Genomic DNA, 15,143 nt, shown 5'->3' on the forward strand with positions numbered 1-15,143 from the left:
GCGGGGGGCGGATCGCGGGGCAGTGCAGGGTGGGCAGTGCAGGGGGCGGTGCGGAGGGCGTTGCGGTGGGAAGTGCAGGGTGAGCGGTACCCGAGGGGCGGTGCGGGAGGGGCGGGTCGCTGCGGGCCCGGGGCGGTGCGGGGTGGGCAGTGCCAGGGGGCGGTGCGGGAGGGGCGGTGCAGGGTGAGCGGTACCGAGGGGCGGTGCGGGGTGAGCGGTACCGAGGGGCGGTGCGGGGTGAGCGGTACCGAGGGGCGGTGCGGGAGGGGCGGTCGCTGCGGGCCCGGGGCGGTGCCGCTGCCGCGGCCGCTGCCGGCGGCTCCGCGTGGGTGGCGGCGGCGGCGGCGGCGCCGAGCGGAGGCTCCGCGGGGCCGGGCCGGGCTGCGGGGGCTCGGCGGGGCTTTGCGGGGGGCGCGGAGCATGTCGGCGCTGCGGCGCAAGCTGGGGGACGACTACCAGGTGGTGAGCACCTCGGCCAGCGGAGCGGGGCTGCCGCCCCCCAGGGCCGCCCCCCGCGGGAAGCGCCAGCGCTTCGTGGACAAGAACGGCCGCTGCAACGTCCAGCACGGCAACCTGGGCGGCGAGACCAGCCGCTACCTGTCCGACCTCTTCACCACCCTCGTGGACCTCAAGTGGCGCTGGAACCTCTTCATCTTCATCCTCACCTACACGGTGGCCTGGCTCTTCATGGCCTCCATGTGGTGGGTCATCGCCTACATGCGGGGCGACCTCAACAAGGCGCACGACGACAGCTACACCCCCTGCGTGGCCAACGTGTACAACTTCCCCTCCGCCTTCCTCTTCTTCATCGAGACCGAGGCCACCATCGGCTACGGCTACCGCTACATCACCGACAAGTGCCCCGAGGGCATCATCCTCTTCCTCTTCCAGTCCATCCTGGGCTCCATCGTGGACGCCTTCCTCATCGGCTGCATGTTCATCAAGATGTCCCAGCCCAAGAAGAGGGCCGAGACGCTGATGTTCAGCGAGCACGCCGCCATCTCCATGCGGGACGGGAAGCTCACCCTCATGTTCCGCGTGGGAAACCTCCGCAACAGCCACATGGTCTCGGCGCAGATCCGCTGCAAGCTGCTCAAGGTGAGGGACGCGGCCCCGGGGCGCGCAGGGAAGGGTTGGGTAGTAGGGAAAATTCCTTCATGGGAAGGGTTGTCCTGCCCAGGGAGTCCCAGCTGGAGTCCCCGTCCCTGGAGGGATTTCCAAGCTGTGCGGATGCGGCACTTGGGGACATGGGTCAGCAGTGGCTTTGGCAGTGCTGGGGGATGGTTGGACTCGATGGTCTTAGAGGGCTTTTCCAGCCTTAATAATTCTGTGAAAAACCTGTGGCCCCGTGGCCCCGCTACTGGTCCCTTGGGGACATCCCACCACCTCATCCCACCACCCCCTCCGTGTCCCAGAGCTGTGCCATCCCTCCCTCCTGCCAGGGGCTGCCCCCTTGTCCCTGGGTTGGGGGCAACCTAATCTAGTGGAAGGTGGCCCTGCCCGGGGCCAAGATTTGGAACGAGATGATCTTGGATCATTTTTGGGTCCTTCTGCTGCTATCCCAGCCTTCCCATCCTGTTCTCCTGGAGCAGGGACCACCTCCGAGAGCCTCAGGCTGCGGGCTGAGCCACCAGGAGTCTCAACTTCCTTGGAGATAATTCTGCTCTTCAGCGCAGGATTTAAATGCATATTTATAGATTCCTATAAAACGCTCCGTTTCCCTGACAAGTAAATCCTTTGTAGCTCGAATTCCTGGGCGAGCCGGTGAGGAGAAAGCTCTCTGCCTTCCGGGCGTAATCCTGAGCTTTTGGGCAACCCCGAGCCCAGCCAGGCGGAACTTTTGTTTCTGCGGAGCGTGAACTCCGTGCCGGGGTTAGACGTGGAAAACCCTGCCAGTGGCCCTGGAAAAATCGAGTGTTTGCTTGAGCGTCGCTCCAGCGGCCGCGGATCCATCTGATCCATAGGGGAGAGGGCGGCAGGATGGAGGGGGTGGAAGGGGCCGGCTCGGGTGACGTTTGCCGCAGGCAGAGCATCCCGAGGGGTGCCCCGGCCCTCAGGTGGGTGCTGGGCAGGGGATGGGTGCCCTGCCCTGGGGATGGGTGTCCCGCACTCAGGATGGGTGCTGTGCAAGGAATGTGGGTGTCCTGGCAGGGATACGGGCGCCCTGCCCTCGGGATGGGTGCTGGGAAGGGAATGTCGGTGCCCTGCCCTCGGGTGGATGCTCTGCCCTTGGGGTGGGTGTCCTGCGGGGAATGTGGGTATCCTGCCCTCGGGGTGGGTGCTGGGAAGGGAATCTGGGGTGCTTTGCAGGGAATGTGGGTGCCCTGCCCTCGGGGTGGGTGTCCTGCCCTCTGATGGATGCTGGGCAGGGATTGTGGGTGCTCTCCCCGGGGTGTGGGTGCTCTCTCTGGGTGTGGGTGCTCTCCCCGGGATGTGGGTGCTCTCTCCAGGTGTGGGTGCTCTCTCCAGGTGTGGGTGCTCTCCCTGGGTGTGGGTGCTCTCCCTGGGATGTGGGTGCTCTCCCCGGAGTGTGGGTGCTCTCCCCGGGGTGTGGGTGCTCTCCCCGGAGTGTGGGTGCTCTCTCCAGGTGTGGGTGCTCTCTCCAGGTGTGGGTGCTCTCTCTGGGTGTGGGTGCTCTCCCCGGGGTGTGGGTGCCATGCAGGGCTGGGCAGGGTCCCCCTGCCCGGGGTGATCCCCCTTGGGTCCCCCCACCTCTCTCCCCTCTGCCCTGGCAGCAGAAGCTCATCCCCCATCGGGGGCTCCTGAAGTTGTCCTGTTTTGCCCCAAATCCATGTTTCCAGTGGGATTTGGCAGTCAGGATGTCAGGGCTGGGGGTTGCAGAACCCCCCCAGAGCCCCTAAATCCTGTGCCCAAAGGAGGGGGAGAGCTCCTAAAGAACCCCCAAAACAGCCCTGTAATGGCTTTAACACTGTGAAATATCACATCAAAGATGTATAAATATATAGAAAATAACATTACAGCATAATATCATTTATTTATATAACATAAAACATACCTTTAATCTATATTCAATAATATTGATGTGTTTTACACCATATATTTAACAATATTTAATAGTGATGTGTAAATATGCATTTATATAATATATAAATATAATAAGGAGCATCCAGCAGTGCCCTTTGCTGCCGAGCTGAGGGGCTCTCCCTAAATATAGTTTAACTCTTATATAGAGAGCCATTTGATATATAATATTATATATGTAATAGAACTATTAAAGCTCTTTAGGAGCTTTAAAGCTTTTCAAAATATATTTAAAGATATTAAAGAGCAAAAACGAGTCATGTCCATTATAACATTTCAAAAATGGCCCTTTTTTCGTGTGTCTTGAAGTGCCTCAGGGGGAATTTTAAAAGTTGGAGCTTAAAACTTAGTGTGGCTCCAAAAAAATTCCCTGGGTTTGAAATGTGAATGAGCAGGTTCAGAGGAATCAACTCTGGGTGTGGGAGCAGCTGGGAATGGGGAGGGAGAAGGGAATAAAGGGTAAAATGTGGCTTTTCCAGGGATACAGGTGGAGCTGGCTCTGCATATTCCCTATAAAATGTCCATGCATGGAGCTTTCCTTGGCTGGGAGGGGGGAAGCAGTGCTTGGCCAGCCTTCCTGGGGGGAAAAAGGGAAAAACAGAAAAGGGACAAAAAAGGAAATAAATAAAAGGAAAAAAGGAAAATAAAGGGGGGGGGGGGAAAGGGAAAAAAGGAAAATAAAGGGGGGGAAAAAAGGGAAATAAGGAAAATGGGGGGAAAGGGAAAACAAAAGGGAGAAAGGGAAAAAAATAAAAGAGAAGAAAATAAAAAGAGAAAGGAAAAGGGGGGGAAGGGAAAATAAAAGGAACATGAAAAGAAAAAAGGAAAATAAAAGGGGAAAATGGAAATAAGGAAAAAAAGAAAATAGAAGGGAAAAAGGGAAATAAGGAAAAAGGTGAGAAAGGGGAAAAGGGGAAATACAAAGGAAAAAGAAAAACAAAAAAGGGAAAGTAGAAAGGGAAAATGGGGAAGGAAAAAATTAAAAGGGAAAATAAAAAAGAGAAAATAAAAGGAAAAAATAAAAAAGGGGGGAAAAAGGGAAAATAGACAGGAAAAAATGGGAGGAAAAAAAGAGGAAACGAAAGGCAAATAGAAGGAACAAAAAGCAGGGGGGAAGAAAACAAAATAAAACCCCCAAGGATTGCAGAAGGGAGAACAATCCAGCCCCTCTTCCCAGGTAGTGCCAGGCCTGGACACTGTTCCCAGCTGGCAGGAAACAGGGATGGGGGGGAATTCCTGGCTCAGTGTTCCTGTCCTGGTTCCCATCTCACCTGTGCAAGTGTTGCACACCTGGGTGCTCACAGATATCCTTCTGAAATGCTATTTTTTCTCCCTATAAAAGGTTCTTTTCCTTGCAAAACCGTGTGGAATTGGAAATCCCAGTACACTCTGTTTAATGTTTCTTTGTTTTTCCTGGTGAGCTCAAACCACACCAGAGAGAAACCAAACCCAAAGCCTCAACAGTGACAAATCAGTGCAAAGCCTTGTTTGTTGTAATATTAATTGTAAATTATTGATTTCGTAATAGATTTTTAGGATTGTAAAGAACTCAAATGACCTTCAGAATTCCTAAGCTTTCCTCCCTCATTTCTTGGGGCAAACGACTCACTCAAGGTCATTTCTTGGACGAATTATGGGCTTGAATAGCTCAACAGTCCCTTTAGGAATTCTTCCAGCCTGGCTGGGGTTGGATATTTCCTGGGATTCAGGGGAGGTGTAAAATAATACTTGATTTATCTGTATTTTAACTTCCTAACTCCATCTCAAATCCCTGGGAGCAGAGTGGGACTTGGAGTGTGTGACATCCCAGCTGGCTCGTGGAACACCTGATTTCCCTGCAGTGCCACCCAGGAGGGTTTGGGATGGATGTGCTGGATTCCCTGGGAATCCCACGAGCTCCAGGATGAGGGGGTGGGGCCCTGGGAATCTAATCTGGGATTGGATTGGATATTAGGAGAGATTTGTCCATGGAAAGGGTGGTCAGGCACTGGAATAGCTGCCCAGGGCAGGGGGGCAGTCCCCATTCCTGGAGGGATGTAAAATCCACGTGGATGTGGCACCTGGGGACAGGGGGCAGTGCCAGGGGAGGGTTGGACCTGATGCTCTTGGAGGCTTTTCCAGCCTGCAGGAATCTGTGATTCTGGGATTTCCTTCCCCCCTCTGGAGCTCATCCCATTTCCCTGGACTGTGCTGAGTCCCTCAAGCCCCACATTGTCTTTAACTCTCCTTTTCCATCACTGTTTCACCTGTTGAGATCATGGAATCATGGAATGGTTTGGGTGGGAAGGGACCTTAAAGCTCATCCCGTCCCACCCCCTACCATGGGCAGGGACACCTTCCCCTATCCCAGGTTGTTCCAATCCCTGTCCAGCCTGGCCTTGGACATTCCTAGAGATCCAGGGGCAGTGCTGGGTGACAGTTCTGGGTGTCCCCAGTGTCACCCACAGCACCCCAGCCCTCCCTCCCCGTGCCTGGATCAGCGTTTTCCAACCGTGGGCTGTCCATGGGAGCAGTTCCCTGCCTGGAGCTGCTCCCAGGAATTATTTGCTGCTTTTCCCATGGGATTCTTGCCTTTTTATTGAAACCTTCTCTGTGGGGAGGGAAGGAGCCCAGCCCTGCAGGTGGATGTTTGTGCAGCTGTGCCCTGGCTGTGGCTGGGCTCCTTTAGGGCTGTGGGAGCTGGGATGGGATAACGGGGGCAGGGCTGGCAAATCTGCACTTTCACACCCAAAAACGGGAGCCCAGAGTTGAGTGAGACACCCAATTGCTTGTCTGGGGGTTGATCTGCTCCCAGCCCAGCACCACTCAGGGGAAGGTTTAAAAATAGAACCCCAGTCCCGAGCGAGGCTCATAATCCTGTTGGCTCTGTCTGATGCCTTGAGATTGTAAAAAATCCCATTTAAGTCAGTGGAGTTGCTCAATGTGGGAATTTTCACCTCGGCTCCAGATGTGGGGAAGGATGGAAAGGCATCCCAGGCAGTGATTTAATGCTGGGTTTGGCTCTGCACGACAACCACAGCAGTTCCTAAAGCTCCTTTTTAAAATCTGAACGGAAATAATGGGAAATTCTGCAATAAAAGTAATGACCAGGATGGGCTGTAATGTTCTGTTCCTGCCTATTCATAACTCAGGGAGAAGGAATAAAAGCTGGAGAGGGGGTGTTTGAGCAGGGCTCCTTATGGATTAGGGATGCCAAGTGTGGCACTGTGAGCTGGGATTGGAGGGTTCAGCTCTAGGTGGCATTTTATGGCTTTGTTACGTGGCTGTGAATGGTGGGACACTGTGGGTGACACTGGGGCATCAGGGACACCCAGAACTGTCCACCCAGCACTGCCCCATCCCTGGAAGTGTCCAAGGCCAGGCTGGACAGGGTTTGGAGCAACCTGGGCTGGTGAAAGGTGTCCCTGCCCATGGCAGGGGATGGAACTGGATGGGCTTTAAGGTCCCTCCAGCTTCTCCCTCTCCTGGTGGGTGATGCAGTGGGTTGGTGGCACAGCCACCATTCCTGTGGGTGGCCAGTGGTTTTCCAGGGCCTGGATCTGTGATTGCAGTAAAATATGTGTTGGAAATAATCCCCCCCTCCTCTGCCAGTGCTGGGCTCCCACCTCTGGCACGGCCCTGTGGCTGGAGCAGGGTTTGCCTGGTGAGGTGGGTGGTGCAGAGCACTGGGATGTGGGATATGGGGTGTAGGATGATATGGGGTGTGGGATGGTGTGGGGTGTGGGGTGGTGTGGGGTGTGGGATGATATGGGGTGTGGGATACGGGGTATGGGATGTGGGATGCTGCAGGGGTGTCTCAGTGATGGTCATCCCAGCAGTGATCCCGGAATCCCAGACTGGTTTGGGTGGGAAGGGACCTTAAAGCCCATCCTGTCCCACCTCCTGAGACCTTCCCCTATCCCAGGTTGCTCCAGCCTGGCCTCGGACGCTTCCAGGGATGTCCCCAACCCCTCTGGGCAGCCCGTTCCCACTCCCAACCTGCTCCTGACCCCCTTCCCTGCCTCTGCCTCTCCCTCCCCAGTCCCGGCAGACCCCGGAGGGCGAGTTCCTGCCTCTGGATCAGCTGGAGCTGGACGTGGGCTTCAGCACCGGGGCTGACCAGCTGTTCCTGGTGTCCCCCCTCACCATCTGCCACGTGATAGACTCCAAGAGCCCCTTCTACGACCTGTCCCAGCGCAGCATGCAGACAGAGCAGTTCGAGATCGTCGTCATCCTCGAGGGCATCGTGGAGACCACGGGTGAGTGAGCGTGGGGGGCACAGCCCCCGGGGCTGCGCTGGGAAAGGGGGGCTCCAGGGCCCGGGGGCAGGGAGGGGAACTGCCTGTGTGGGACACCGGCTGTGTGCCAGCAGGAGGAAAATAAAAAAAGAGAAAAGAAAAGGAAAAAAAATAAAAAAAAAAAGGGGGGGGGGAAAAGGGAAATAAGGAAAGGAAAAAAAAAATGGGAGAAAAAAGAGGAAACGAAAGGCAAATAGAAGGAACAAAAAGCAGGGGGGAAGGAAAAAAAATAAAAACCCCAAGGATTGCAGAAGGGAGAACAATTCAGCCCCTCTTCCCAGGTACTGCCGGGCCTGGACACTGTTCCCAGCTGGCAGGAAACAGGGATGGGGGGGAATTCCTGGCTCAGTGTTCCTGTCCTGGTTCCCATCTCACCTGTGCAAGTGTTGCACACCTGGGTGCTCACAGATATCCTTCTGAAATGCTTTTCAGCATTTGTGTGGTGACACAACCACGGGAGTTACGAGTGGGATGATCCTCTCAGCACATGGTGACTCTTGGGATGGGCCCATGCAGGGTTAAGGGTTGGGCTCTTGTGGGTCCTTCCAGCTCAGCATGTTCTGGGACTGTGTGGAGCTAAAGCAGGAAACATCCCCCAGGACCTCATGGACATCACCTGTTCTTTTAAAAAATTCAAGGGGTGGTTGGATTTTACCCAGAAGGAGGTTTTATTTAATGATGTTCCCAAAGCAATACTCTGAAAAAGTGTCCAAACTGGAGAGGAGCCAGCCTGTCCCAAATTCAGAGAGTGAAAAAGTGCCATTTGTTTGTCACCTCAGCACTAACACTGCTGGAAGAGCTGAGCTGATTGTTCCAATTACTGAAAGACTCCAACCCCATGTTTCTGTGGCAAGTCACTGCCATTAACATCCCTTTTGGAATATACGTGTTCAGTTGTGCAATAAATGGTGGAATACGAGAAAGTGTGGTTAGAAATGGAATAAAATGTGCAACTAGCAATCACCTATCCATCAGAATAACAGGTGAACAGGTGAACATCACACCTGACTCTGAGCTTTGTCCTGGGTGATTTATGGACACCTGATCTTTGAAGGCTGTTTTTTCAGATAATTAATTCTGTTGGATTATCTGGACCAAAGTTGCTGTGCATGGATGAGTTGGTGTATCAGGCTCCTACGAGGTCTAGTAACAAGAAAATAGGGTCCAAAATTTCATTAATCCTGTTTTTTTTTAAAAAAAAAAGATGAAGTTTGGAGTAATTCAGCGTGGCACAGAATTGTGAAGGGCAGCCAAAGTTGTGTTTCCCTCCAAACTGTGGCCCCTGGAGGGTTTTTGGCAGTGTGGGTGTTACCAAGGTGGAGGGTTTTGGTGCTCCCTGGATGTTCTGGTGCTGTGCTGATGCTCTGGGGGGGGATTGGGAACGTGGTGCCCCCAGCTCAGCCCAGGCTGATGATGATCCCATCACATGGGCTGTGATGCTCCTGCAGCCAGCGAGTCCATGCCTTCATTTCCCAGCCTGCTTCCTGCCCCAGGGAATGTTCAGAATAGCTTTGATCATTTTTGGGTCCATATGTTGGTGTTCCAGTGTTTCCATCCTCTTTTCCTTGCACATCCAAGAGCCTCAGGCTGCAGCTCAGCCTGGTCCCAGGGAGGCTGGGACAGCACAGTGGAATCCTCTGTGCTCTTCCACCCTGATATTTCCATAAAAACTTTCGTATTTCTATAAAAATTCCTTGATATTTCCATAAAAACTCCCCGATATTTCCATTAAAACTCCCTGATATTTCCACAAAACCCTCCTGATATTTCCATAAAAACTCCTTGATATTTCCACAAAAATTCTCTGCTATTTCCATAAAACCTCCCTGCTGGGGTGGAAGCTTTACAGGGCTCACCTGCAGCCCAGAACATGCACAGTGGCTTGTTTTTATTCTTTGTAGAATAGTTTTCAAACAAAATAGCGGAGGACAAGTTATTTTGTAAATAACTCTTGGAATTTTAAAACAAAGTGGTGTGTTTGGGTTTGTTTTGGTAAATATTTTAGACCTGGAAATTGTACAGAGAAAGGAGGAAAAAAAAAAAACCAAAAGAGGGATTTTCTGGGTCTTTAAAGCCTAATTCGTATAAGCTGCGAATTTCGTGACCTAGTTTTGTGAGATGAGCTGAATATTGGGCAAAATAGAGCAAAATGTGCTCTATCTTGATAAAACATGAAGGGATGAAAGGGTTTTAAAGTTAGAAAAAAACCTTTCAGTGGGAGAAAATGAGGGAGGAGGAGAGGACAGGGCTGGAGGAGGACCAGGGATGGCAGGAGGGGGTCAGAGGGTGAAGGTGATGGAGAGGAGGGGAAAATCCTTCCTCCAGGGCTCTGCCTTCCATGGGTGGTTCCAGCAGCCCCTTGTGCTGAGCCTGGCTCGGGTGTGGGAGAGGAGGACGTGAGGGAAGGGACAATCCCATCTGAGGATGCTGGGTTTTTGTAAGGGAGGAGAAGTGGACACTTCAGGAGGGTTAAAACCTGCAGGAAGGCAGGACCCACCTCTATCCTGGTGCTCTCCCAGCACATTCCTTATTTCACTTCCCACCTCTCCTGTCAGTCACCTTAAAGCCCAAACATCTGGCAAGGCAGAGGTTGTGCTCTGGGAACAGCCAGTGATCCGTGTGCAGTCCGTGTTTGTCAATGTTTTGGAGGTGGAACTGCTGGGAGACCAGGGCTGTGTGTCCTTGTCCTGGCTGTCTGTCCCCTGTCCCATGGTGCCAGCGGTGCCACACGAGCCTCCAGTCTCTGCTGGCATGGAAGGAACAGAAATAACTTGCAGTCGTTTGGGAACCAGGGAGCTATTTTTGGGTTGGTGTGAAAACAGGGCTTGTTTGGTGGTTTTTTTTATCTTGGAAAGGCAGTGAGTAGGTCGTGCATGTGGGAAGGCTTTTCTGGTGGGTTCTGAGGGGTGGGAGAGGGCTGGGGGCATCCCTGGGTCCCACCAGGGGCCACCTCAAGGGATCAGGAGGGTCCTGTGGGGAGCAGGTCGGAGGAAGATTTGATAAACTGTGGTTGTTTTGCAGCTGAAGTTCCAGCTGGGAGTGTCTGAGGTGGGGACCGATGGGAAGAGAGTGGGAGGAGGGTTTGAGGGGTCCTTTTGTGTCTGGTCCAGTCGAGCCCAGCAGGAGCAGCCTGAGGTCAAAGCCCAGGCTGAGCAGAGGAAGGTGGGGTTGTGTGGGGTGCTGTGCTGCAGATCAGCCCAGCTGGTTCCTCAGGAGATGCTCCTGCTGCCTCCCAATTTCCCACAGAGGTCCCTTCCCGCTGCTGCTGTCCCAGACCTCGCTGTGTTGCCTTTGATTTTGAGTTTTGAGGTACAATCACAACGTTCTGTTGGTCCTACTGGGAGCAGAGTGAATTTAATTGGGAGTGAAAGCTGTGCAGGTCTCAGAGCAGCCCCTGGAGGGTGAGTCTGCTCCAACCCCTGCTCCTACCGGGGTTTTCTCTTGCATCCCACGAGGAAACCAGATGTTTAGTGCAGAGGGAAGAACTTTTACCTTTCAGCCTGTACAGCTGCCTTTGTAGTGGTTTTCAATCCCCTCAAATGAGTTACTGCAGGAAAAAAATCCTCATCATTCTGTGTCATTGAGTTGAATTGAAATTGTGTTGGATTTTGAGACTCAGAATGGGGTGATCCTCAGGGACCCTTCTGACCCAAACTGTTCTGTGGTTCTGTGAAATGGTGCCTAGGAAACTACCTTTTGTGTTTAGAATTGGACTCAGCTCTAATGTTTCCTTATAAAACCAGTTAATTCCGCTTGGATCTGCCTTCCCAAGCAGGGAATGTTGCTGAGCAGAGCAGCAGTTTTAGGAGGAGTTTTCCCCAGCACTGGATGTGCCCCTTGGCTCCTGTGCCACCACTCCTGGCTGGACAGCCAGGCAGAGGGGCTGATAAATCAGGGAATCGCAGAATCCCAGGATGAAGGATCCCATTAACTTCCCCATTTTCCATGTTATTCTCATTCCAGTCCTGCGCTATCACCAGGGTGCAAGTCCCTCACAAATTACAACACAGATTAGAAGGTGTCGAGTGTTTCTCCCTCTCTATATTTATAATAAACAGGGATTTAGGAGCCAGATATCGCTGGTTTGAGCCATGTCTGTCTTTTCATCTGGACTTGGAACTTCTTGCTTTGCTCCAGCAGGTGCTTATGGAGATTTTTTCCCCTCTTTCTTTCCTGCTTTAATCCGTTGACTTTTGATCTGCGACACCGCCGAGGGGTTTAGGGAATTAGTAAATACACACAATAAATTTTGTTTTGACTGTCTGCAGAGGCAGTAAAGATTTTTTTGGAGCTGTCTAATGAGTTGTTTAAGCAGGATCTTCTTGCTTATAAATCCCAGTTGGCTGATTAAAATCACCATTTCCAATGCCTTCTCTCATTAAACCATATAAAAATGATTTCTCATAGATGCCTCCCAACTTGATTAAGTTAATTTACTGCCTCATCACTGAAATTTTAATTTCTGGATATATAAACATTTCTTTATGCTTTCCTTACCCTCCTTAATTACAGGTTTTAGGTTGTTTGGATAATAAGATGTGGAAAGTGGGGAGCAGAGGCAGCACATCCCTGGAGGGAGGGAGGGAAGGAACCTGGGGCCTCTGACCCCTCCTGGACCTCCCTGGGGCATCAGGGCTGTGCTGGGCAAAGCCAGGCTCTCCTTCCCCTCCCAGGGGGACTTGGCCCTCTCCAACCAGCCCTTTCTTTTGGCAAAACATCTCAGCAGGCAGATTTTTTGTGAGGTCACAGGAGGGGTCACAGCCCAGGATGCCTGAGGTGACTGAAGGGGGCTCCTGCCTCTCCTCGTGACAGGACAAGGGGGTTTAACTGAAAGAGGGAAGATTTAGGTTGGATATCGGGGGAAATTCCTGGCTGGGAGGCTGGGGAGGCCCTGGCCCAGGTTGCCCAGAGAAGCTGTAGCTGCCCCATCCCTGGAAGTGTCCAAGGCCAGGCTGGACAGGGCTTGGAGCAACCTGGGCTGGTGGAAGGTGTCCCTGCCCGTGGCAGGGGTGGCACTGGATGGGCTTTAAGGTCCCTTCCCACCCAAACCAGTCTGGGATTCTGTGACCTAAAACTCCTGTGTGGGGAGTGCTCTGAGGTCATCCCAACACCAGGTCCAGGAGCTTTCCCTGGGAATGCTGGAGGATGCTCAGTGCTGGCTCTACCATTGGGTTTGTTCCCATTTTTGGAGCGTTTCCTAGCTGTGTTCCAATGGCTTTTCAGGACCCAAGGATGGTTGGGATTCACAAGGGTAATTGCTGATCATTTGGGATTTATTTTGATAGATCTTCAAGCCCTCTGTTATTCTGATAACATGTAATTTTGAAGGACAGAGTGTTTATTTTCCAACCCATTGTTCTCATCTCACATTATTGTGATGGGAATGTGAAGCTCTGCTGTCAAACCTTCCTGGGGGTGCTCATGGGGAGAACAAGCTTTGACTTTCCCCCTGGATTCTCCTTCTGGATGTGTTTAGGATTACACAGCCCTTTACAATGCCTGTATTATCCTGTGACTTATCAGTAGGCCTCTAAAATTGCTAAAAAATGAGCACTGAATAAGAACCTGGGTTGTACAAAACCTGGCAGGAATGGGATGTGCATCCCTTCTTCAAACTCATTAAATGCTACTTCGGAAACCTTTTAACATCATTTTCTGATTAAAGAAATCAAACAGCCTGCCAGGCTTTTTAATTAAATAAATAGAGATGGCATCAAAGGCTTATTCCACTGGTTTTACTTTTAAAAACATGAGTAATTTGAATTATGGAGCCGTGGGTCTCCACAGGAAGGTTTCCCTCAGCAACAGATACATGGGGGTGATGGCAGAACTCAACAACTCAGGGAACAAAGAGCTGTGACACAGATCTGAGAACTAACAGCATTTAGATCATTTCTACAACCATTTCAAAGTGTTCTTCTCGTGTGCCGTTCTCAGGGTTGCTTTGCCTTGAAGAAACCTCGATACAAATGTACAGCTTTAAATGTGGAGTGTAAAGTATCATGGAATTATAGATTGGCTTGGGTTGGGAGGGACCTTTAAAGGTCAATATACTTATTTTGGTTTTGTCTTGCCATTCAGATTCTGGGTTGGGTTTTTTTTTTTGCACAAATGTGGGCAAAGGATGGAAGAGGGAAAACCCTCTGGAGATGGTGGAGGAACTGAGTGGTATCCAAATACTGCATCACTTGAGAGCTGCTGGGTTGTCCATCTTCATCCTCTCCTTCCCCACTGTCTGACAGCAGTTTTTGTGAGCAGGTCTCGGTGTTCCTAAGGAATCACCCATCTCATTGTGTGGACAGGGCAGCAGTTTGGGTGGAGAGGTGGCTCAGGAGCTCCCAGTCCAGAGCTGCCTCTTGCAGAGCATCCCCTGTGCTGGTGCTGCTCCCCCAGGGATGGGGGATGCCTTGCCTTGGATCACTCTGGAGGCCTCTCTTGGCCTGGGAATGGCAGGAATCTGTTGGGAGCAGGGATCTGGAGTGTGGAGTCACCTGTAGGTCGAGGTCTTTGGTGGGGGAGTCCTTGTGTCCTGCCTTGGTGGGACGGGACCGGGGTGGTTCCTCAGGGGTGACTGAATCTCCTGGAATCCACCTTTCCAAACCACTCCTCTGCCAAATCCCACAGACTGAAAGATGTCTGAGGTTGGGTGGGACTTTTGGAGGTCCCATGGCCCAGCCCCACAGCTCCAGCAGGGCCACCTAGACCCAGTTGCCCAGGAGCACCTCTGGGTGCTGAGACATCAGGAGGGGGAAGGTGACAGGAAAAGAACAACTCAGCAATTTCACATCACCAAAGTGGCTTTTTTCTCTCTTTACTTATTTATATTTTTAATATTTTTTAGGCATAACCTAAACACGGTAAGATAGCAATTAAAAATCCCACGTCTTGGCAGTTCAGCAGCTCTTTCCAGTGCTGCTGTTACGTAAAATCCCTCAGTGGAAAAACCAGTCTGGGTTGGTGGTGTGGGCAAAGTCAGAGGTTTGGCACAGCCAGAGGGCATGAGCTGGGCCTGGGACCTTCAGCACCAGCTTCCCTCTGCCCTCCTGCAGCTGCTGCTCAGGGGCAGCACAGCCACCATCAGCTCGGCCAGGAAAGGGGGCAGGTGATTCCTCAGAGTCATGTCTGTGCAAGGAATCCTTGTTCACACCTGATCAACCAGAATTCCTTCTGCTCGAAGGAGCTCCCTGTGCTGATCCTGTGCTGCCACAGGGGGACCTTGGACCAGCAGTCCTCACGTGTAGCTCCATTTTTTTCCATGGATAAGTGCTGGAGGGCTGAGCAGGAGCTGATCTCCGGGTCAGTGCCATGTGCAGCCATCCAGGGAACTAAACCTGGATCTCTGACAGTGACCTGCCCTGTGCTGCAGGAACTGGAGTGGGATGGGAGGGGGAATAGGAATATCCAGTTCCTGTGAGTGTTCCCTGTGTCCTGCAGCTGGAATGTGTGGGGTTGGGGTGGGGGGACAGGGGTGAGATGTCGCTGGTGGAGCTGGAAATGTGAAGGCAAAGGGCTTGAGTGTCTCCTGGGGGTGAGGCTGTGGGGGTTCTGCTGGATGGGGGGGGGGGCTGCCTAAATATAGACTCAGACAGCTCCTCCTGGAGAAATCCAGGAGCAAAGAAAACTCTGCAGTGCTCAGCTTGTGCTGTTTCTTAGAATCAGGGAATGGTTTGGAAGGGAAATTAAGGATCACCCAGTGCCACCCCCTGCCATGGGCAGGGACACCTTCCACCAGCCCAGGTTACTCCAAGCCCCGTCCAACCTGGCCTTGGACGCTCCCAGGGATTCAGAGGCTTCTCTGGGCAGCCTGGGCCAGTTTCTTGCCAC

General features: G+C 52.4%; 1 protein-coding gene across 2 annotated transcripts in view; it reads left to right on the forward strand.

Annotated features, from left to right (window-relative positions):
* The first annotated feature begins 373 nt into the window (after nt 1-373).
* Nucleotides 374-15,143, forward strand: part of KCNJ3 (potassium inwardly rectifying channel subfamily J member 3) — a 37,397-nt gene continuing 22,627 nt past the window's right edge. For both annotated transcript variants that reach the window (XM_027713522.2, XM_039380491.1), the window contains exons 1-2: nt 374-1,098; nt 7,064-7,280. In XM_027713522.2, the coding sequence (XP_027569323.1) occupies nt 421-1,098; nt 7,064-7,280 (895 nt within the window). In that variant the 5' untranslated portion in view covers nt 374-420. The remainder of the gene's footprint in view (nt 1,099-7,063; nt 7,281-15,143) is intronic.

Source organism: Pipra filicauda, unplaced genomic scaffold, assembly GCF_003945595.2.
Source record: "Pipra filicauda isolate LSUMZ 115617 unplaced genomic scaffold, ASM394559v2 scaffold196_size3971931_pilon, whole genome shotgun sequence".
Taxonomy (NCBI): Eukaryota; Metazoa; Chordata; class Aves; order Passeriformes; family Pipridae; genus Pipra; species Pipra filicauda.